The sequence below is a fragment of the Chiloscyllium plagiosum genome, unplaced genomic scaffold (genome assembly GCF_037043375.1).
Source record: "Chiloscyllium plagiosum isolate Xiang-an unplaced genomic scaffold, Cpla_swu_hap1 HiC_scaffold_6, whole genome shotgun sequence".
Lineage (NCBI taxonomy): Eukaryota > Metazoa > Chordata > Chondrichthyes > Orectolobiformes > Hemiscylliidae > Chiloscyllium > Chiloscyllium plagiosum.
Genome location: NW_028270144.1, coordinates 112,725,635 through 112,748,748, shown reverse-complemented (window position 1 = coordinate 112,748,748; position 23,114 = coordinate 112,725,635). Strand labels below are relative to the sequence as shown.

Genomic DNA, 23,114 nt, shown 5'->3' with positions numbered 1-23,114 from the left:
CACTTTGCTCCTGTTTACACCCTCAGACTCCTGCAAAGGTTTGGTGATTCTGCATTATATATATGATATATTGAATTAAATAATTTATTATCATGTGTGCTCAATATAAAATAATGCAGAATGTATGTGCTGACGCCATCTGTAGGCATGCATATGTTTTTTTCTAAGGTACAGTGTCCCGAATTATACTCCGTGTTCCAGATGTGTAACTGATGCAGTTAATTTGGTGGATTTCAAAAAAAGACCTGTCCTGATCTCATTGAAAGGCAGGACAGACTTAAGCAGCTAATTGATCTACCCTTGTTCCTGTTTGTAATGCGATGTTATTGTTACTGCTTTTCAAATGAGGCATTAATCCAGTACCCCATCTGCTACTTCAGTATAAATGATTCCATACCAATGTATGAAAGCCAGCACGGTTCTTCCAGCATCCTGTTCAATGCCTTTGTCAGTCCCACTAAAAAGAGATTATCTCGTAATTTGTCACATTACCATTTGTATCTACTTCCAGAACACAAATTGTCTTCAGCAAGAAGGGTTTTGAGATGTTTTAAGGAAATAAAAGGAGTTGTATAATTGCAAACTCCTTCTTTTTGTACAAAGCAAAGTATTTGTATTTCTATATCACCTGTAATGGTCACAAGTTGAGCCAAAGTCACTGGAACCCCTTTGCTCAGGACAATTGCTCCCCATAATAAAATGCTGCCTCCCACTGTGATCTGGTTGTGATGGCCCTTTTGGTTTCCCCCATCACCGCTAGCTGTTTTAGATTTGCCAGGACCGGATCTTTTTGCATCCACAGTCTGACATTGTCAGTGTTTTCTAGAGCATTATGGTCACTCAGCAGATTACAGCCATCTGTGTGGAGTTTGCCTGTTCTCCCCGTGTCCGCGTGGGTTTCCCGCCACAGTCCAAAGATGTGCAGGTGAGGTGGATTGGCCATGCTAAATTGCACATCGTGCCCAGGGCTGCCTAGATTAGGTGGATTAACCATTTTACAGGGTGGGTGGGATGCTTCTCAGAGAGGTATTGTGGATTCCCTGGGCTGAATGGCCTGCTTCTGCACTGTGGGGATTCTATAAAATACGTTTGAAAGGTGATTTCTGGGGTACTGAAGAAAAGGAAAGCCAGCCACTTGGTGCACAGCAAGCTCCCATAGTCAACACAATGATAATGACCAGTTTATGCTTGGTGGTTTTGATTATGGGATCAATCTTGCCCAGGACATAGGGTAACATGCTTTCCAAATAACAGAATACCTTTTATATCCATGTGACAAGGCAGAAGGGGCCTCTTTTTAATGTAAGGCAGCACCTCTGACATTGCAGCACTGATGTGTCCAGCCTGTGAATTGGTGCACCATATCTAACACCAAATTTATTTTGCATATGTTTAAATAAATGATCACAATAATTCTGATGTTTATGATTTGGTAGGTACAGTACACAAGAAAACACTTCGGCATTTATAATATACTGAGACCCTCTCATTCTGGAGCATTATGTTGAATGAAAAGAACTCTCCCTGAATTATTTTGTAATTCACTTTCACAGTGTTTCTTAAAATTGATTAAAATGTATGTGCATATGGAGTGAAACATCTTAAACTATATGTGAACTTGCAAACAACTTATTTTGAGCATATCCTGTAACTTCACCTGGCCCGATAGCTCAAGATTAATTTTCTTGACATCATACAGCATCTGAAATGGAGCAGTTGGGACATTGGAATTGATCAGATTCTCATCTTTGTTTTACAGTCTCTCCATGATCTTGCCCCTCTCTATTTGTGTGATCTCCTCTAACACCCCAACTCTATTGAGACATCTATGCTCCTCTAATTCTGACCTCGGAGCATCCCAATAGTAATTGCTCCAGTGTTGGTGACCTAGGTCCCCAGCTTGGAAATTCCCTCCCTCATCTCTCCTTAATCTCTCCCTAATCTCTCCACCATTCCAATTGTTTCCTTCCTTTCAAACATTCCAAGCTCTTGGTCGTGAAAGGAAATAATTTCTCATGTGGTCTTGTGTCGTATTTGGTTTTAAAACACTTCTGCGAATCACTTTGGGATATTATATTAAAGGTACTGTAGAAATACAAGTTATTGTTTCATAAACATTATTGTTATTACTTAAGAGACTGTTTTAATTAAAGTGGGCTCAGTAGATTTTATTGTATTTCCTTCTTAATGGGTAATTTCAACCAGTAAATTATAAACTCAGCGTTGAAAGGTAATGTTGAATGGCACAGTTTAATTTTGTAGTGGTGAATATCTTTAAATGCAACTATCGAAAATACTGTCTTTTCACCTCAAGTACCTGAACATATCCAAGAGTGATCAGTTGAGGATTGCCCTTCTCTCCTCGATCTACATATTCAGGGTGAAATTAATTTTGGTTGAGAGTGTGGTGCTGGAAAAGCACAGCAGGTCAGGCAGCATCCGAGGAGCAGGAGAATCGACGTTTCAGGCATAAGCTCCTAGGATGCTGCCTGACCTGCTGTGCTTTTCCAGCACCACAGTCTCAACTCTGATCTCCAGCAACTGCAGTCCTCACTTTCTCCTCGTGAAATTAATTTTGCCAAGCCTCACCTCACAAATCACAGGCCGAAACTTCAGTTAGGTATAGGGAATGCTGGATGACTAAAGAAATTGAGGGTTTGGTTAAGAAAAAGAAGGAAGCATATGTCTGGTACAGACAGGATAGATCAAGTGGATCCTTAGAAGAGTATAAAGAAAGTAGGAGTATACTTAAGAGGGAAATCAGAAGGGCAAAAAGGGGACATGAGATAGCTTTGGCAAATAGAGTTAAGGAGAATGCAAAGGGTTTTTACAAATATATTAAGGACAAAAGGGTAACGAGGGAGAGAATAGGGCCTCTCAGAGATCAGCAAAGTGGCCTTTGTGGGGAGCCACAAGAGATGGGGGAGATACTAAATGAATATTTTGCATCAGTGTTTACTGTGGAAAAGGACATGGAACTTATAGACTATAGGGAAATACATCTTGGAAAATGTCCATATTACAGAGGAGGAAGTGCTGGATGTCTTAAAACACATAAAAGTGGATAAATCCCCAGGACCTGATCAGGTATATCTGAGGACTCTGGGAAGCTAGAAAAGTGATTGCTGGGCCTTGTGCTGAGATATTTATATCATCGATGGTCACAGGTGAGCTGCCGGAAGACAGGAAGTTGACTAACTTGGTGCCTCTATTGAAAAAGGTGGTAAGGACAAGCGAGGGAACTGTAGAGCAGTGAGCCTGACGTCGGTGGTGGGCAAATTGTTGGAGGAAATCCTGAGGGACAGGACGTACATGTATTTGGAAAGGCAAGAACTGATTAGGGATAGTAAACATGGCTTTGTGCATAGGATATCATGTCTCACAAACTTGATTGAGTTTTATGGAGAAGTAACAAAGAGGATTGATGAGGGCAGAGCGGTAGATGTGATCTATATGTGATCAGTAAGGGGTTCGACAAGGTTCCCCATGGGAGATTGATTAGCAAGGTGAGATCTCATGGAATACCGGGAGAACTAGCCATTTGGATACAGAACTGGCTCAAAGATAGAAGACAGAGGGTGGTGGTGGAGGGTTGTTTTTCAGACTGGAGGCCTGTGACCAGTGGAGTGCCACGAGGATTGGTGCTGGTTCCACTACTTTTCATCATTTATATAAATGATTTGAACATAAGAGGTATAGTTAGTAAGTTTGCAGATGATACCAAAATTGGTGGTGTGGTGGACAGTGATGAAGATTACCTCAGATTACAACAAGATCTTGATCAGATGGGCCAATGGACTGTGAAGTGGCAGATGGAGTTTAATCTAGATAAATGTAAGGTGCTGCATATTGGAAAAGCAAATCTTAACAGGACTTATACACTTACTGGTAAGGTCCTCGGGAGTGTTGCTGAACAAAGGGACCTTGGAGTGCAGGTTCATATCTCCTTGAAAGTAGAGTCGCAGGTGGATAGGATAGTGAAGAAGGCGTTTGGTATGCTTTCCTTTATTGGACTGACTATTGAGTACAGGAGTTGGGAGGTCATGTTGTGCAGGACATTGGTTAGGCATATTTTGGAATATTGCATGCAATTCTGGTCTCCTTCCTATCGGAAAGATGTTGTGAAACTTGAAAACGTTCAGAAAAGATTTACAAGGATGTTGCCAGGGTTGGAGGATTTGAGCTATCGGGAGAGGCTGAACAAGCTGGGGCTGTTTTCCCTGGAGCATTGGAGGCTGAGGGGTGACCTTATAGAGTTTGATAAAATCATGAGCGGCATGGATAGCGTAAATAGACAAAGTCTTTTCCCTGGGGTGGGGGAGTCCAGAACTAGAGGGCATACGTTTAGGGTGAGTGGGGAAAGATATAAAAGAGATCTAAGGGGCAACTTTTCCATGCAGAGGGGTGGTACATGTATGGAATGCGCTGCCAGAGGAAGTGGTGGAGGCTGGTACAATTGCAACATTTAAAAGGCATCTGGATGGGTATATGAATAGGAAGGGTTTGGAGAAATATGGGCTGGGTGCTGGCAAATGGGACTAGATTGTGTTGGGATATCTTGTTGGCATGGATGAGTTGGACCGAAGGGTCTGTTTCCATGCTGTATATCTCTATGACTATGACTCTATGCTGTTCTGAGGGCGCCGCAATGTCAGAGCCGCTGCCTTTCATATGACACGTTAAGGTAAGGGTGGTGCTGTTGTCGTCTAGTGAACTGACCTCGACTTTGCAGAGGCTGAGCACCAGCTCTCAGATACCTCCTCCCGTCCCACCCTGGAGCATCACACCACCATGGAACATCAGGCCATTGTATCAATTACGGTCACTGACCTCATTACATCTAATGCACTCCCCCATCACTGCCTCCAAGCCGATAGGCCCACAGCCCCGCACAGCTTACTTCTATCTCCTATTGAAAACCCACATAAAGGACTGTCCGGCCTGACGCATTGTTTCAGCCTGCTCCTGCCCCACAGAACTCATCTCTTCCTACCATGCCTCCCCTGGTCCAGTCCCTGCCCACGTACATCCGCGATTCCTCTGACGCTTTACACCAGTTTCAGAATTTCCTGTTTGCATGTTCCAGCTGCTTCCCCTTTACCATGGATGTGCAATCCCTTTACATGTCCATCCCCCACTAGGATGATCTCAGGGCTCTCCACTTCTTCCTGGAATAAAGCGTCCCCACCTACCGTCACCATCCTCTGTTTGGCTGAGCTCATCCTCACCCTCAACAACTTCGCTTTTAACTCCTCTCATTTTCTTCACGTCAAAGGGGTGGCCATGGGTACCCACATGGGCCCCAGTTACGCCTGTCTCTTCATGGGGTATGTGGAACATTCCTTGTTCCCACTTCTATTCCAGCCCTCACCTGCAACTCTTTCTCCGCTATATTGATCACCTCATCAGTGCTGCTTCCCTCTCTCATCCGGAATTGGAAAGGTTTATCAATTTTGCTCCAATTTCCACTCCGCCCTCAATTTCACCTGGTATATCTCTGATTCCTCCCTTCCCTTCCTCGACATCTCCGTTTCCATTTTTGGGTATAGACTGGCCATTTATATCCATCGACTCCCACAGATACCTGGACTACACATCTTCACACCCTGCTTTCTCCCAGTTCTTCCGTCTCTGTCACGTATGTTCCAATAAGACCAACTTTGACAAGCGAACCTCCAAAATGTCCACTTTCTTCCTCAACTGAGGATTCCCCAGCACCATTGTCAACAGAGCTGTCAACCAGGTCTGATCCATCTCCCACACATCTGCCCTCACCCCCTCTCTTCCCTCCTACAGCTGCGATAGGGTTCCCCTGATCCTTACCTACCATCCCACCAGCATCCACATCCAGAAGATCATCAGCCACAATTTCCACTACCTCCCGTGAGATGCTTCCACTAGACACATGTTCCTCTCCCTTGTCAGCCTACCGTAGGCACCGTTCCCTCTGGGACACCCTGGTCTGCTCTTCCTTTACTCCCTACAGCCCCACGGCACCTTGCTGTGCAACCACTGAGGATATAACACCTGCCCATTTACCTCCACCCTTCTCCGTATCCACACATCTTCCAGGTGAAGCTGCACTTTACCTACACTTCTGACAATCTAGTCTACTGCATTTGCTGCTCACAGTGTGGTCTCCTCTACATTGGGGAAACAAAGCCAAAACTGGGTGACTGCTTTCACAGAACATCTGCCTGCAAAAAAGACCCTGAGCTTCCCGTTGCCTGCCACTTTAACACACCTTCCTGTTCCCTGGCCAACATCTGTGTCTCAGGCTTGTTGCAGTGCTGCAGCCCTCTGGATTCAATATCGAGTTCAATAAATTTAGGGCCTGAACATTCCTATGTTCTAACACCCAACCCCACACAACAGGCCTTATTATCACACTCTATTCCTGATGAAGGGGTTTTGCCTGAAACATCAATTTTCCTGCTCCTCGAATGCTGCATGACCTGCTGTGCTTTTCCAGCACCACTCTAATCTAGACACTGCCTATTGTTAGCCACTAACAGTCTCCATTAACAGCTATCCACCCTCCCAAACAGATTGTTATCCACTCCTTTGTCTGTCCAACTATTCTTCTCTCTGGTCATTATGGATATTATAGTTGGGTACTTGGAAAGTTCAAGGTAATCAAATGTTTTTGCGAAAAGGCAATTCTGTTTAAGCAATTAAATCCTTTGAAGAGTAACATACACAGTGGATAAAAAGTTGTTGAATTGTGCTTGGATTTCCACAAGGCATTTGACCAGATTTTCACATAAGAACATCATTGCACAAAGTGGGAGCTCATGGTGTGGGGGTTAACATACTTGCATGGATAGAAATCTGATTGGCTGACAGAAAATGAAGAGTGTGCATAAACCTTTTACAGATTAGAATGATGCGACAGGTGGAGGCTCCAAGTTGGGTCCTCAACTTCTTCAAATTCGGGTCAACGATTTGGATGAGGAGATCAAAATCTTGGCTGAACTTTCAGGAGACACAGCGATGGGTAGGAAAGTATTTTGTGAAGATGACATAACAAGGATGTAGACCAATATCAAAAGATAAAACGATTGAGGAATTTCTGGTAGATGGAGTGTAATGTGGGAAAATGGGAAGTTATTAAATTTGGCACAGAATATGGCTAAAAAAATTACCCATTTTGTTGAAGCTTTTCATCTCGCATGCCACTCATCAGGACATCTTGCAAGAAGAAAAAGATAGAAAGAAAACCCAGCAGTTGTACTTTATAAGAGGAGAGCGCTAATCTCTCCAGATTAGTTAATTGGTTAGTTCAGTTGGCTGGTTGGCTGGTTTGTGCTGCAGTGTGACACCAACAATGCCAGTTCAGTTCCTGGCTGAGGTTACCATGAAGGTTCTGCCTTCATTGTCTCTCCCCCTTACCTGAGACTACCCTCAGGTTAAACCACTACCAGCCATCTCTGTCTACCAAGAGAGCAGCCCCACGGTTTTCTGGGGCTGTGGTAACTTCGCCTTGCCTTTACTGCTGTCATTATGTCCAAATAAATGATTGCAATTGAGGCCCTGCTCATAAGGCTTTGACAACCTCCCTCTTAAGTTCTACCAATTGCAGATGGCCATAACCAAATAATGTTATCCATAAACAGATATGAATATTTTAAGAGGCTATGTTGTCATTTGTGACAGTGCCATAAAAAGTATATTTCTTTAAGGATGATTGTTTTACTGTTTTTGCTATCGAAGATTGAAAAGGTATCTTTGTAGAATGAAAAGTAATGGATTATTACAGTTTCAGTACCCGGTGTTATTGGAGGTCAATTATATCTTTTGTAGTTTCTTTATAATCAAGTTCTGGTATTTGAATCATAGAATAGAATCCCTACGATGTGGAAACAGGCCATTCGGCCCAACAGGTCCATACCAACTCTCCGAAGAGTAACCCACCCAGACCCATCCCCTTACCCTTTTACTTTACATTTACTCCCGATTAATGAGCCTAACCTACACATCCCTGAACACTATGGGCAATTTAGCATGGCCAATTTACCTAATGTGCACATCTTTGAATTATGGGAGGAAACCGGAGCACCCGGAGGAAACCCACGCAGACACGGAGAGAATGTGCAAACTCCACTCAGACAGTTGCCTGAGACTGGAATCGAACGTGGGTCCCTGGCGCTGTGAGGCAGCAGTGCTAATTACTGAGCCACCAAGCCGCCCAAAACAGCACCTGGTCAAAGACGGTCAGTTGAGAGGTGCCCTGCGAAGTTCCTGACAATTGCCCTGGTCACGGCAGACGAGGGAAAGTAGTCACCCAACTTTGTAAACAAGGAACTGGAGGCCATGGTGGACAGGGGATAGTGAACAGACTGAACATCCTCTTCCCCTAGAACCTCTGGAGGAGGTCACAGTACCAGATCATGCCAGCTTGGTCTGGGTTATCAGTCCAGCTCCAGGAGGAATGTAGGAAAAAGGACAAAGATGTTCTCAGCTCTGCCAGTGAATGTGTCACCATTTTGTCTTGAACACCTCATATGCACTCTCTCACTGTTACTGAACCTGCCTTCAACCAAGGCTCTACGACTCTCTCTATTGTGTGCAATATCTCCCCTCACTTACTGTCATCCACTCTAACCCCCAACAGTAGTATTCCTGGATGCCTGCTGGTCTGCCTAATCAGGATACCTCCCCAGCACGTCAAAATTAACATCTGTTCCACCCACCTCCATCTCCCTTCATTTCATCAACTAGTTTTCAATGCTGATTCCTAATTCCCCCCCGAGAAGATAGTGGTGAGCAGTCTTCGTGAATATCCGTAGTCCACGGGTTGGAGATGCATTGACATTGGGGTTTGGATTAAGCAGCAATGAAGGAATGACGATATGGTCCCAAATCAGAATGACCTGTGGCTTGCGGACAGTGTTTTCTTACATCTGCTGCCTTTGCCGTTCTGGGTGAGGTTGCAGGCTTGGAAGGTGCTGAGAGAGGATCCTTGATGAATTGCTGCAGTGCATCTTGTGGATGGTATAAACCATGGCTACTGTGGTGGAGGGAGTGCATGATAAAGGTGTGAGCTGCAAGGTCCAGCATTGACGAGGTCCAGTGGCGAGGGCATTGGTGGAAGCAAGATGGTGCTGAAGAATGGGCGACTTACTTTCCAGTGGCAGTAGCACTGCAAATGGGACTCATGCCTCGTCACCAGGCCCTTGATCCATGACGGAGCACTAAACCGGAAATACTGTAAAGTTGGACACTTTTTCTTTATTTCTTAATTTTTCTGCCTTTTTGCTCTGAGTTTTGGTTTATTTTTCTGTGTTTTAAGATGGCACTGGAGGGTGGCGTCACTCTACAACACCTGTCGTTGCAATATTTTAAAAAGATACATGTGACAATAAATAAATCAAATCAAATAAATCAAAACAGGACGTGGGGTCAATTAATGAGGCTACTTTGTCCTGGGTGGTGTTGAATGTCTCGAGTGTTTTTTTATGCTGCAGGGAAGTGGAGACTATTCTAAGGTGCTCCCAACTTCTTCAGTTCTGAACAAGAGTTACTAGACCTTCTCTCCACAAACGCTGCCAGACCTGTTGATCATTTTGTTTTGAGCAATTTTCATTTTTATTATTCCTGACGTGTCACTTGTAAATGGCATTCAGGCTTTGGGGGATACAGGAAATGAGTTACTGCTGTGGAATTGCTAGATTCTGACCTGCTTTCGCAGCTACAGCATTTATATGGCTAGTCCAATTCAGTTTCTAGTTAATGCTAGGCACTGACACTGCCATTGAATAGCAATATGACTGACTATTCACTTCACTCCACTCCCTTCACACAGACCATCAATTTCCCAAGTTGAAATTTCAGGTATAAAGCCTTTGAGCTTTATTCCAATGAAGGAACTGTAGCTAAAAAATTACCTGCTCTTTTCTCCTGTTTTAGCTATGGGTAGCAAACTTCCTACTCTTGTTTTTATTTTTGGTAAGTTCATTGCGTACTGAATAATGGAGGACAGGAAGATCCTGGCAGCAGCATCTGGTCATGGGACATTTTAGGAGCATTTTAAATGATAATAATAATTTCTTACAGTGCTCCTGGATCACAAAAAGTAGAACAAAAATTAATGACTGCACTCATAATGTCTATCGCTATTGGATAATGCAGAGGGGTGGATGCTGAGTAATGCCCCTGAGACACTGAAACTCTAACGGAATACTCTTGAAATTCAGCAGCAGATTTTAATGTGTCTTGTGCTCTTTCTGCATCTAAAAATGGGCATTAATGGGCAATGTCCTCAAATTTAGTTGGCATTGAGTCATGTTGCAGCTGTACAGGACATTGGTGAGGCCACTTTTGGAGCACATAGAGTCATAGAGATGTACAGCATGGAAACAGACCCTTCGACCAGATATCCCAACCCAATCTAGTCCCACCTGCCAGCATCTGGCCCATATCCCTCCAAACCCTTCATATTCATATACACATCCAAATGCCTCTTAAATATGGCAATTGTACCAGCCTCCACCACTTCCTCTGGCAGTTCATTCCATACACGTACCACCGTCTGCGTGAAAAGGTTGCCCCTTAGGTCTCTTTTATATCTTTCCCCTCTCACCCTAAACCTATGCCCTCTAGTTCTGGGCTCCCCGACCTCAGGGAAAACACTTTGCCTATTTATCCTATCCATGCCCCTCATAATTTTGTAAACCTCTATAAGGTCACCCCTCAGCCTCCGACGCTTCAGGGTAAACAGCCCCAGCCTGTTCAGCCTCTCCCTGTAGCTCAGATCCTCCAACCCTGGCAACATCCTTGTAAATCTTTTCTGAACCCTTTCAAGTTTCACAACATCTTTCCGATAGGAAGGAGACCAGAATTGCATGCAATATTCCAACAGTGGTCTAACCAATGTCCTGTACAGCCGCAAGATGACCTCCCAACTCCTGTACCCAATACTCTGACCAATAAAGGAAAGCATACAAAATGCCTTCTTCACTATCCAATTTACCTGCAACTCCACTTTCAAGAAGCTATGAACCTGCACTCCAAGGTCTCTTTGTTCAGCAACACTCCTGAGGACCTTACCATTAAGTGTATAAGTCCTGCTAAGATTTGCTTTCCCAAAATGCAGCACCTCGCATTTATCTGAATTATACTCCATCTGCCACTTCTCAGCCCATTGACCCATCTAGTCAAGATCCTGTTGTAATCTGAGGTAACCCTCTTCGCTGTCCACTACACCTCCAATTTTGGTGTCATCTGCAAACTTACTAACTGTGCCTCTTATGCTCACATCCAAATCATTTATGTAAATGACAAAAAGTAGAGGGCCCAGCACCGATCCTTGTGGCACTCCACTGGTCACAGGCCTCCAGTTTGAAAAACAACCCTCCACCACCACCCTCTGTCTTGTACCTTTGAGCCAGTTCTGTATCCAAATGGCTAGTTCTCCCTGTATTCCATGAGATCTAATCTTGCTAATCAGTCTCCCATGGGAAACCTTGTCGAACGCCTTACTGAAGTCCATATAGATCACATCTACTGCTCTGCCCTCATCAATCTTCTTTGTTACTTCATCAAAAAACTCAATCAAGTTTGTGAGACATGATTTGCCACGCACAAAGCCATGTTGACTATCCCGAATCAGCCCTTGCCTTTCCAAATACATGTACATCCTGTCCCTCAGGATTCCCTCCAACAACTTGCCCACCACCGAGGTCAGGCTCACTGGTCTATAGTTCCTTGGCTTGTCCTTACCACCCTTCTTAAACAGTGGCACCACGTTTGCCAACCTCCAGTCCTCTGGCACTTCACCTGTGACTATCGATGATACAAATATCTCAGCAAGAGGCCCAGCAATCACTTCTCTAGCTTCCCACAGAGTTCTCGGGTACACCTGATCATGTCCTGGGGATTTATCCACCTTTAACCGTTTCAAGACATCCAGCACTTCCTCCTCTGTAATCTGGACATTTTGCAAGATGTCACCATCTATTTCCCTGCAGTCAATATCATCCATATCCTTTTCCACAGTCTTGATTGCCCTGTGATAGAAAGGATATTATTATATTGAAAAGTGTGCAGAAAAGAGTTACCAGAATGTTGCAGGGATTGAAAGGTTTGAATTGTCAAGAGAGGCTGAATATTCTGGGACTTTTTTCACTGAAGTGTTGGAGGTTGAGGGATGACTTTATAGAAATTTGTAGAATCATGAGGGACATAGGTAAGGTGAATAGCAAAGATCTTTTCCCTAGGGTGGGGGAGTTCAAAACTAGAAAGGATAATTTTAAGATGAGAGGAGAAAGATTTAAAAAGGACCTGAGGGGCCCTTTTTTCATGCAGAGGGTAGTTTGAGCGTGGAATGAACTGCCAAGGGAAATGATAGATACATTTACATTTAGAACATTTGTACAGGTACATCAGTAGGAAAGGTTTGGAGGGATTTGGGCCACATGCAGGCAAATGGGACTAGCTTATTTTGGGAAAGCTGGTTTTTATGGACATATTGGACCAAAGCGTCAATTTCCGTGCCATTTGATTCTATGATGTGATAATGTATTTTGTACTTTGCAGGATTCTCCATTTAGACCAGAGTGGGCCAATAGCAACATCTGCCCTTAATTGGGATCTTCCTTTTATTATTTAAATCTTGCATACAATCTTGGTCGCCTTACTTGAGGAAGGATGTAGTTGCACTGGCAGCGGTTCAGGGGAGGGTCACCAGATTGATTCCAGAGATGAGGGGTTTGCCTTATGAAGAGGGATTGAGCAGTTTAGGCCTATACCTTCTGAAGTTTAAAAGAATGAGAGGAGATGGAGAAAATGCAAAAAGGGGTTGACAGAGCAGATGTAGAAAGGAAGTTTCCTATTGAGAGAATCTAAAACTTGTGGTTCTAGTTTTAGGATAAGGGGGAGCAGATTTAAATCAGAGATGAGGACAAATTACTTCTCTCAAACGGTCATGAATTCGTTGAATTCTTTACTCCAAAGTGCAATGGATGATGGGACATTCGGTAAATTTAAGGGGAGATGGACAGATTTTAAATGAATAATGGGTTGAAGGGTGATGGAGAGTGGACTGGGAAATAGAATTGGGGCCAAGGTGAGATCAGTCTATTAATATTGATGATCCTATTGTATAGTGGAATAGACATAAAGGGCTGAATTGCCTACTCTTGCCCCTCGTTCTTAACTTTCTTATAATATCCACATCCCCAAACCCCTTAGTCTGTACTGCACTTTGTTCACTGCTATGCTGGATTACCACTCAGACTGGAGATGATTTTTAGCAACCATCCAGGAGCAATTTATTTTAGTTGAAGACAATCAGAGTTGTAATCATGTAGAAATCAACAAAAGTATTCAGAGAGCCAGCAACATACCATAGACACGGTTGGCTAGTTGCAAAATTAATATTGATCCAAATGTCTATTCTGAATATTGAGAGCCCAGACAGAGAGTCGAAACGTGTCGGCATGGAAAAACACAGCAGGTCAGGCAGCATCTGAGGAATTGTAGAGTCGATGTTTCGGGCAAGAGCCCTTCATCAGGAATGGGCTTATGCCTGAAACATCGATTCTCCTGCCCCTCAGATGCTGCCTGACCTGCTGTGCTTTTCCAGCGCCACACTTTTCGACAGAGACCAGACACACCCTGTTGGGAGCTCTCGGCAATCCCAATACACAGACTACATTGTAATTCCCCCAGATGTTGAAACTTCCAAAGAGCAAACACCTGTCATCTTAAACCCTCTGGAAAAAATCCCCAAATCTGAGTGAGAGCTAGAGACTTAGTGGGATTAAATCATTCTCCCATTCTTAGTTAACTATAACATTGATACCCCAATCACTTATACTGACCCTCACGGTCACTACGTTGACTTCAGTCTCTCTACTGTACCCTTGTCTTGCAAAACCCCAACCAACTCTCATAAATGCCACTGGACCCAACTTCCAACATGCGGCCCCTCTGTCTGTGCCCCAACCTGAGTGCCCCAACCTGAGCACCCCCTCCCCCTGTCTTCCCTCACCCCCTTTTCCCCAACATCGACACATCAGCACCCACCCAGATCTGACAGCCCCGGATCCAGCAGGAACCATAAATGCCCGCCTGCTGTTTACATGATCTAGTTGTAGTGGAGTTATTCACCTGCTATGTTAGTGATGGCAGTGTTTCATTTACAAAAGAATACCAAGTCAAAACTCGATCGTATTCCAGCACTATGACCTTTCAGTTTTCTTATGTTCATTATCTGCTGTACTAATACTGTCAATGGGAATGATTCAGACAGTGGGGGGATATTTATTGTAATCTTCCAACTGGGTGATTAATTGACTGAACTGTTCAGGACACCTCATTAATATCTCCAACACTGTTCAACATCAATCTCACCAACTCTGCATTGCTTTGGACAAGTTTTCCTTCACTCTGGAATAAATAACAGATCTTAGAGCTCACAAAGGCACTGTCCTTTTAGCAGAGATAAACTTGTTTTTTTTATATACTATAGTAAGAAACAAATTACCTGAGAGTGCTTTTCCACTGCATTGAATAGCCCACGTTTATTTTTCACTTTTTTTCATTTTTTTCCTGCAATTGATTATTTAAAAGCCAGAAGAATCATACTCACTGTGAACATTTTTGTAAGCAAAAGGCTGAAACTCACGCCCTTGTTGCCTAGGAGATGCCAATTGGTGAGGCGATAGAACCCTGCAGTGGAATTAGAAATATTTAGAACAGTGCCAGTGGAGGAAAAATCCTCTATTCTTTACCATTGACAATCTCAGCACAAAAAAAAACTATATGAATAATGTTGAGGATATTTTTAGCTCATTTGTAACACAAATATGGTTTAACTGAATACGTGAAAGCTTGTTTAAAGGACATAAACTGCCTTGGTGTGAACACACTTGGATTATAAAACATGACACAATTATTGTACATCGCCTTGACAGGACAATTCAGAAGTGTTCCTTTTACATATATGGCTTCTCTTAAAACAGTGAGCCCTCCCATTAAAAGAAAAGGGAGTCACGCCCACACTGTAGGGTTGATGGAGTGCAGGTGTGTGGAAGGTAGCATGATCATGAGCAGGCATGTGACGTGTGGAGAGGGGGATTCAGGTAGAGAATATCAGCTGGTGAGGGTGGGTGGCTGGAGGCTGTGCCACTGATGGTGGAGCCAAAGCATGAGGAGAGAAGGTGCCATAGCTAGAAGAGTGAGAGAGGCTTGGCTGGATTGGCAGAGGCTGTGAAATAAGTGCTAAAAGCAGTGACAGGATTTACCTGGGTAACAGAAGATTTGTTGCTTGATCATTCACCCTGCAATGTTTTCAGGTATTCACATTTTTCTCCTTACTCCAGTTTCACTTGACGTCATTTTACAGATCCAAGTTTTGATATTTACCGAGGTTGGTCCTGTGAGCAAGAGGAAAGAAAAAGTTCAGGGAGTCCAGAACTCCAGGATTCCTTGCACAAAGGCATGCTAAATATGGAGCATGCAGCGCAGTGCAATATTAATATGACCAACTTGATTCATGAGATCAGATTAATCATCCCAACTCCCATTCACCAGTCCCCATCATTTGGCAATAAAACAGAGAACAGAGAACAGTTCAGCCCATGATGTTGTGCCAAACATGATGCCAAATTAAACTAATCCCTTCTGCCTGCCCATGATCTATATCCCGCCATTCCTTACATGTTCATATGCTATTCATATTCAGTCTTTTAAATGCCCCTATCGAGTCTGCCTCCACCACCAAACCACATTCCAGACTCCTACCACTCTCTGTAAAAACCTTGCCCCTCACATCTCCTTTGAACTTTCCCCTCTCACCTTAAATTCACGCCCCTGGGTTTTAGACATTTCAACTCTAGGAAAAAAGAAGAGTCTGACCGCCAACCCTATCTATACAGCTCATAATTGTATAGGCTTCTATCAAGTCTCCCCTCAGCCTCCACCACTCCAGAGAAAACAACCCAAAGCCTCTTTTTATAGCTCAAACCCTCGACTCCAGCAACCTGGTCAACTTCTTCTGCACCCACTCCAAAACTTCCACGTCCTTCCTGAAATGTGGAGAACTGAATTGAAACCAATACTCTAAGTGTGGCCGAACCAAAGTCCTATAAAGCTGCAACATGACAGCCTGACTCTTGTACTCAATTCCTCGACCAATAAACAAGCATGCCATATGCCTGCTTTGCCACCCTATCTGCTTGTGTGGCCACTTTCAGGGAGCTATGGACTTGAGCCCCAAGATCCCCCGTGCGTCAATGCTGTTCAGGGACCTGCCATTAACTGTATACTAGCCCTTACTATTTGATCTCCCACAGTGCAGCACCTCACACTGACCTGGATTAAACTCCATCTGCCATTTCTCCACCCATACATGCAACTGATCTATATCTTGCTGTATCCTTTAAAATCCTTCTACACTATCCACACCTCCACCAATCTTTGTATCATCTGCAAACTTACTAACCCATCAAGCTACATTTTAACCAAGTTATTTATATATATCACAAACAGCAGCGGTCCCAGTATGGATCCCTCCAGAACACCACTAGTCACGGATCTCCAACCATGAAAAGCACCCTTCCACTATGACCCTCTGCATTTTATGGGCATTGCCAATTCTGAATCTACACAGGTTTCTCCAGTTTCCTCATTTCCCCTCCCCCCACCTTGTCACAGTCAAATCCCTCGAACTCAGCACCGCCTTCCTAACCTGCAATCTTCTTTCTGACCTCTCCGCCCCCACCCCACTCCGGCCTATCACCCTCACCTTTACCTCCCTCCACCTATCGCATTTCCAACGCCCCTCCCCCAAGTCCCTCCTCCCTACCTTTTATCTTAGCCTGCTGGACACACTTTCCTCATTCCTGAAGAAGGGCTTAGGCCGAAATGTCGATTCTCCTGTTCCTTGGATGCTGCCTGACCTGCTGCGCTTTTCCAGCAACACATTTTCAGCTCTGAATCTACACAGTCAAGTCACCGGGGATTCCATGCATCTTAATCTTCTCGATGAGACTATCATGAGGGACCTCACTGTCAACCTTCCTAAAATCCACACAGACAGCATCCACTGCTCCACCCTCATCAATCAACTTTGTCACTTCCTTGAAAAGTTCAATCAAGTTATACAAAGCCATGCAGACTGTCCCTAATTAGGCCCTGCTTTTCCAAATGCACGTAAATCTTATCCCTGAGAATTCTCTCCAATAGCTTTCCAACCACCAATGTGAGACTCATCGGTCTACAGTTTCCTGGATTATCCCTATTTCCCTTCTAAAACAGAGGAACAACATTAGCTACTCGCCAATCCTCAAAAACATTACAATGAATCACCAAAGTTTTAAGGGTATTCAGCCCATTGTATCTGAATTGGCTGTCCATATCAGTATCAAAACTTAATACCACACCTTTGCATTTATCCCCCACACATTGTTTCTGTTTAAATAATCATCAAATGCCCTTATGAATGCCTGAATTGAACCTCTCTCCACCACATATCCTGGCAACATATTCCAGATCTGAACCACATAGAGTCAGAGAGTCATAGAGATGTACAGCACGGAAACAGACCCTTCAGTCCGACTCATTCATGCCAACCAGATATCCTAAATTAATCTAGTCCCATTTGCCAGCACTTGGCCCATATCCTTCTGAACCCTTCCTATTCATGTACCCATCCAGATCCTTTTAAATGCTGTAATTGTCCCAACCTCCACCACTTCCTCTGGCAGCTCATTCCATACACACACCATCCTCTGCATGAAAATGTTGCCCCTTAGGTCTCTTTTAAATTTCTTCCCTCTCACCCTAAACTGATGCCCTCTAGTTCTGGACTCACCCACCCCAGAGAAAAGACCTTGTCTATTTACGCTACCCATGCCCTTCATGATTTTATAACCCTCTATAAGGTCACCTCTCAGCCTCCAATGCTCCAGGGAAAACAGCCCCAGCCTATTCAGCCTCTCCCTATAGCTCAAACCCTCCAAACCTGGCAACATCCTTGTAAATCTTTTCTGAACCCTTTCAAGTTTCACAACATCCAGGAGACCAGAATTGTACACAATGTTCCAAAAGTGGCCTACCAATGACCTCTATAGCCACAACATGACCTCCAACTCCTACACTCACTACTCTGATCAATAAAGGAAAGCATACCAAACGCCTTCTTCACTATCCTATCTACCTGCAACTCGACTTTCAAGGAGCTATGAACCTGCACTCCAAGGTCTCTTTGTTCAGCAACACACCCCAGGACCTTACCATTAAGTGTATTAGTCCTGCTCTGATTTGCTTTTCTAAAATGCAGCACCTCGCATTTATCTAAATTAAACTCCATCTGCCACTCGTCAGCCCATTGGCCCATCTGATCAAGGTCCTGTTGTAATCTGAGGCAACTTTTCTTGCTGTCCACTACACCTCCAATTTTGGTGTCATCTGCAAACTTACTAACTATACCTCCTATGTTCACATCCAAATTATTTATATAAATGACGAAAAGCAATGGACCCAGCACCGATCCTTGTGGCACTCAAATGGTCACAGGCCTTCAGTCTGAGAGGCAACCCTCCATCACCACCCTCTGTCTTCTACCTTTCAACCAGTTCAGTATCCAAATTTGTTGAATGAAACAGTATTTTCTTACCTCATGCTTGCTTCTTTTGCAAATATCATTGTATCTTTGTTCTCTTGTTCTTGATCAATTTGCAAGTGAGACCAGTTTCTCTGTTTACTCGATCCAGCCCCCTCGTGATTTTGAAAACGTCTGTCAGATCTCCTTTTAGTCATCCACTTTCCAACCATATCCATTCACAGTTCCTCTCTGACAAAAGCTAAATGCTGCTGAGGTTTCTCCAGCATTCTCTATTAGTGTCTGTTTCCTATCTCTCAGCCGATTTTGTATCTATGTTGTGACTGCCCCTTTTATAACAAGTGATAACGTCTCTCAGAAGTCTGTTGTGTTCCTCTGTATTGAAAATGGAACCGACTAGATTGAAGTTGGAGATTTTCAAATGTTAGCATCCCATCTGATCTAAATCCCACGCACATTTTGCTGGTTACATTGCCCCTTGCTTGTTCAGTTCCAACCATGATGATACATCCATTCTGCCAAACTTTCTGCTTTATATCTCAAATGAGCATCCAGAGTACTTCTTAAGCTGACTCATTCTCTCCTTGGAACCCAAAGAGTATTGTTCAGAATTCCTTTCCCTCAGAACCGAAAGACTTTGAGAACCAAGTGATTGTCACTAATATGGACTGTTGAATTGTCTATTTGGATCTGTTCCTTCCAAGTTTCTTGTTGATAAAAACTGAAAGAACTGCAGAGGCTGGAAATTGGAAACAAAACAAAAATGGAAATTGCTGGAAAAGCTCAGCAGATCTGGCAGCATCTGTGGAGAGAAATCAGAGTGAACGTTTTGGGTCCAGTGAACTCTTCCTCAGAACTGTCCACAATCAGGTCACTTTCTCCACCTTCTGTGCTCTATAGAAAACAAGCTGAGTTTAGCCAACCTCTTTCCAATGATGCAACTGAGGTAATGCCCTGGTGAGTATCCTCTACACCCCTTTCCAATGCAATCACTTGATAGCCAGGATGTGGAGGTGCCGGTGTTGGACTGGGGTGAACAAAGTCAGAAGTCACATGACACCAAATTATAGTCCAACAGGTTTATCTGAAATCACAAGCTTTCAGAGTGTTGGAGGGAAGTACAGAGGCACAGATTCCCAGCCCTTTGAGAGAAGAAATTCTTCCATATCTCTATCTTGGGTGCTTCTCTCCACTTCACCTGACAAAGGAGCAGCACTTATGATTTCAAACAGATCTGTTGGACTATAACCTGGTGTCATGTGGTGACTTCACAGTGTAGATGCGGAAAGGTGTGTTTCCCTTGTGGAGTGGCTAGGACCAAAGGGCAGCATCTCAGAATAACAGATCACCCAGTTAAGACACAAATATGGAAGAATTTCTTCCCTCAAAGGGCTGTGAATCTGTGGAACTCTTTCCTGCAGAGGGATGTTCACATGTGTATTCAATGCTGAGATAGACAGGTTTTTATTCAATAAGGGAATCAAGGGTTACAGGGAAAAGTCAAGAAAGTAGAATTGAGGATTATCAGATTAGCTGTGATCCCATTGAATGGAGGATCAGACTCGATGGGCTGTATGGTCTACTTCTGCTCTTATGGGTTTATATATGAATCAGAACTGAGATCTGAGGAAGGGTCACTCAAACTGAAATATTTACTCTGATTTCTCTCCACAGATGCTGCCAGATCTGCTAAGCATTTCCAGCAATTTCTGGTTTTGTTTCTGTTATTGTTGTTATCCTTCATTATTGCTTTTGGAACATGGCTTAGCTTTCTCATGAAAGAATAGGCCATGCTAATGCTAGAAGAGTGTTGCTATCAGTATAAGCATATTCATCACTACCTTTAAGAATGGTAATAGTACATCCAAAAACATAAAATGTAAACTTATCCTTTGGGTCTGAAACTAGCTTCATGGACATTGCTCACATTATAGAAACACAACAATTTTTATTTCTACTTACACTCTGGGAAACTGTTTCATTTCTGCAGTGGATGTACCTACTGCTGTCTCCAGACAGCTTTCTTAGCTCCTGCTGTTTATCCAGATTTCTTGTATTCCTGATTCCCAAAACACGATTGGCATTCAGGAGTTGGTGTCCAAACAAGGGTAGCTTTCTTGTAGAGCAAATCCTTATTGAGAGGTGTCCCATATTGCATTAAATTCTCTTACGGCTTGCCATTAATTATTCTCCTGTCCTTACTTTCCTTTCAGATTGGGCTTTCCGATGATGCTTGTTTCCACAACTATTGGCATGTGCTACCTACTCGTTGTTCATGTTGTACTGGGATGGAACTTGTGAACTGACTTCAAGAGAACAAAGGAGGCGCTGTCCATGGAGGATGATGCTTATTTTCAACAACTTATGGATCATACAATACTGAGCAACGCTGCAAAGCGAACTAACTGTTCAATTCACAGGTTTAACCTATTGACGGGTATTTTTGAGACCATTTACCAACCCTGCCCTGTGCTTGTCTATACATTGTAGCGAGCATGAGTGCAAAGTGTGACATAAAACCAACAACAAGGGAATAATCTTCATGGCAAAAACATCATTACTGTTAAAATCAAATACATTGTTTAAGCAGGGGCTAACTTAAAGGTTGTTAAAAATTACAAATTGTAACTCATTTAAAATCTTCATGTACTACTAGTTCTTTATCCATGTAGTGAACAATTACCCTGAGTGTTACTGATGTTTATGGTCGAAAGGTGTGGTGCTGGAAAAGCACAGCCAGTCAGGCAGCATCCGAGGAGCGGGAGAATCGACATTTCGAGCGTGAGCCCTTCATCAGGAATCCTGAACATTGACTCTTCTGCTCCTCAGATGCTACCTGACCTGCTGTGCTTTTCCAGCACCACACTCTTCGACTCTGATCTCCAGCAACTGCAGTCCTCCTCACTTTCTCCTGTGACTGATGTTTAGTTACCACTAAAAGGCAGCAACTAAAGTTTATATCGAAAAGACAAATATATGCAGGTTATTACAAAAGAATGTGTTCTCAAATATTAAATAAAACCTGTTCTAGCAAACAAAATTATAAGCAAATTGTCAACAATCTGTTTTCATACAGACCTGTGTTAGTTTAGGATTGCTGGATTGCCGATTCAGTGTAAATGGCAGGCGAGCGTGAAAATGCTTTGGGATTCTGCTGTGTTTCATCAGCTGGACAGTCAGCTTGCACTGTCCACCATCCTGTTTCCCCTTGGAGAGAAAGGAAGAAAGAGGAAAGGGTGTGTGAGAGAGAGAGAGAGAGAGTGAGAAAGATGATACAACAAAAGAAAGAGGGAAGGAAAACATAAAAGAGAAAAAAGCACAACTACAAAGAAATTGACTGAATCCACGTGTTCACATGAGGCTTACAGAGAGAGAGAGTGAGAGAGGCGTAGGGGTCCTCTTCAAAGGGAAGAGAGAGTCGGTGGTGACCCTAATTTGGATCAGCAGCATGAAAATACCATCGTTTTACCTTTCCCAATGCATCAAATACCTCTACTATGACAGCAGGCCATACAATTTGCAAGTGTCAATTCACTGACACTATTTTAAAATAAGGGTTTTGAATTAAGCTGCTGTACTAGGAGCACATATTGACTGTTAAGAGGTTGAGAGAGCAGAACAAAAGTACTTTGAAACATGCTGCTGATTTGAAATAAAGTCTCCTTGTATGATATAATGCATTTTCTGACTCACTCTGTGGAATACACATTTCGCCACTATTCAATCCTGGCTGCCCTTGGCAGGACACAATTCTCTTTCTCAGCCACCCAGACACACAGCAAGGGACTGTTACTTTGCTGCTTATCATTATATAACTTATATTTTGTTTCCATTCAAGTGTTGATTTGATGTTTTAATTTGATGTGCTTCTTTGGAAGTCTGATTCATACATAAGATCGAGAGTGTGGCGCTGGAAAAGGACAGGAGGTCAGGCAGCATCCATGGAGCCGGAGAATCGACATTTTGAACATATGCCCTTCATCAGGATTCGAAACGTCGATACACCTGCTCCTCGGGTGCTGCCTGACCTGCTGTGCTTTTCCAGCACCACACTCTCGACTCTGATCTCCAGTATCTACAGTCCTCACTCTCTCCTCCTGATTCATACATAAAACCATAAGATGTAAGAGCAGAAGGAGACCATTCAGCCCATTGAGTCTCATCCATTATTCAAGGGATCATCTGGTCTGATTATCCTTAATTCCATTTTCTTGCCTTTTCCCTGTAACCCTTGATTCCCTTACTGATTAAAAATCTGTCTATCTCAGCCTTGAGTGCACTATTTACCCAGCCTCAACATCTCTCTGCAGCAAAGACTTGCACAGATTCACAGCCCTTTGAGAGAAGAAATTCTTCCAATACTCTGTCCTAACTGGGTGATTCATTATTCTCAGATGCTGCCCTCTGGTCCTAGCCTCCCCCACTGGGGAACACATCTTTCTGCATCTAGCCTCTGAAGTGATTGTATTGTAAGGGCTGTAGAGGATGTTACCTAGGCTGAAACATTGAGAAGAGGCTGGATAAGCTCAGGTTGTTGTCTGTAGAG

The 23,114-nt window shown here is 43.5% G+C and overlaps 1 protein-coding gene across 3 annotated transcripts in view; it reads left to right on the top strand.

Annotated features, from left to right (window-relative positions):
- Nucleotides 1-22,317, top strand: part of oca2 (oculocutaneous albinism II) — a 546,847-nt gene extending 524,530 nt beyond the window's left edge. For 2 of the 3 annotated variants that reach the window (XM_087987811.1, XM_043692287.2), the window contains one exon: nt 20,782-22,316. In XM_087987811.1, the coding sequence (XP_087843937.1) occupies nt 20,782-20,869 (88 nt within the window). In that variant the 3' untranslated portion in view covers nt 20,870-22,316. Of the gene's footprint in view, nt 1-20,781 lie in introns of all 3 variants that reach the window. The other variant, XM_043692289.2, reaches the window with a different exon arrangement.
- Nucleotides 22,318-23,114: the final 797 nt, after the last annotated feature.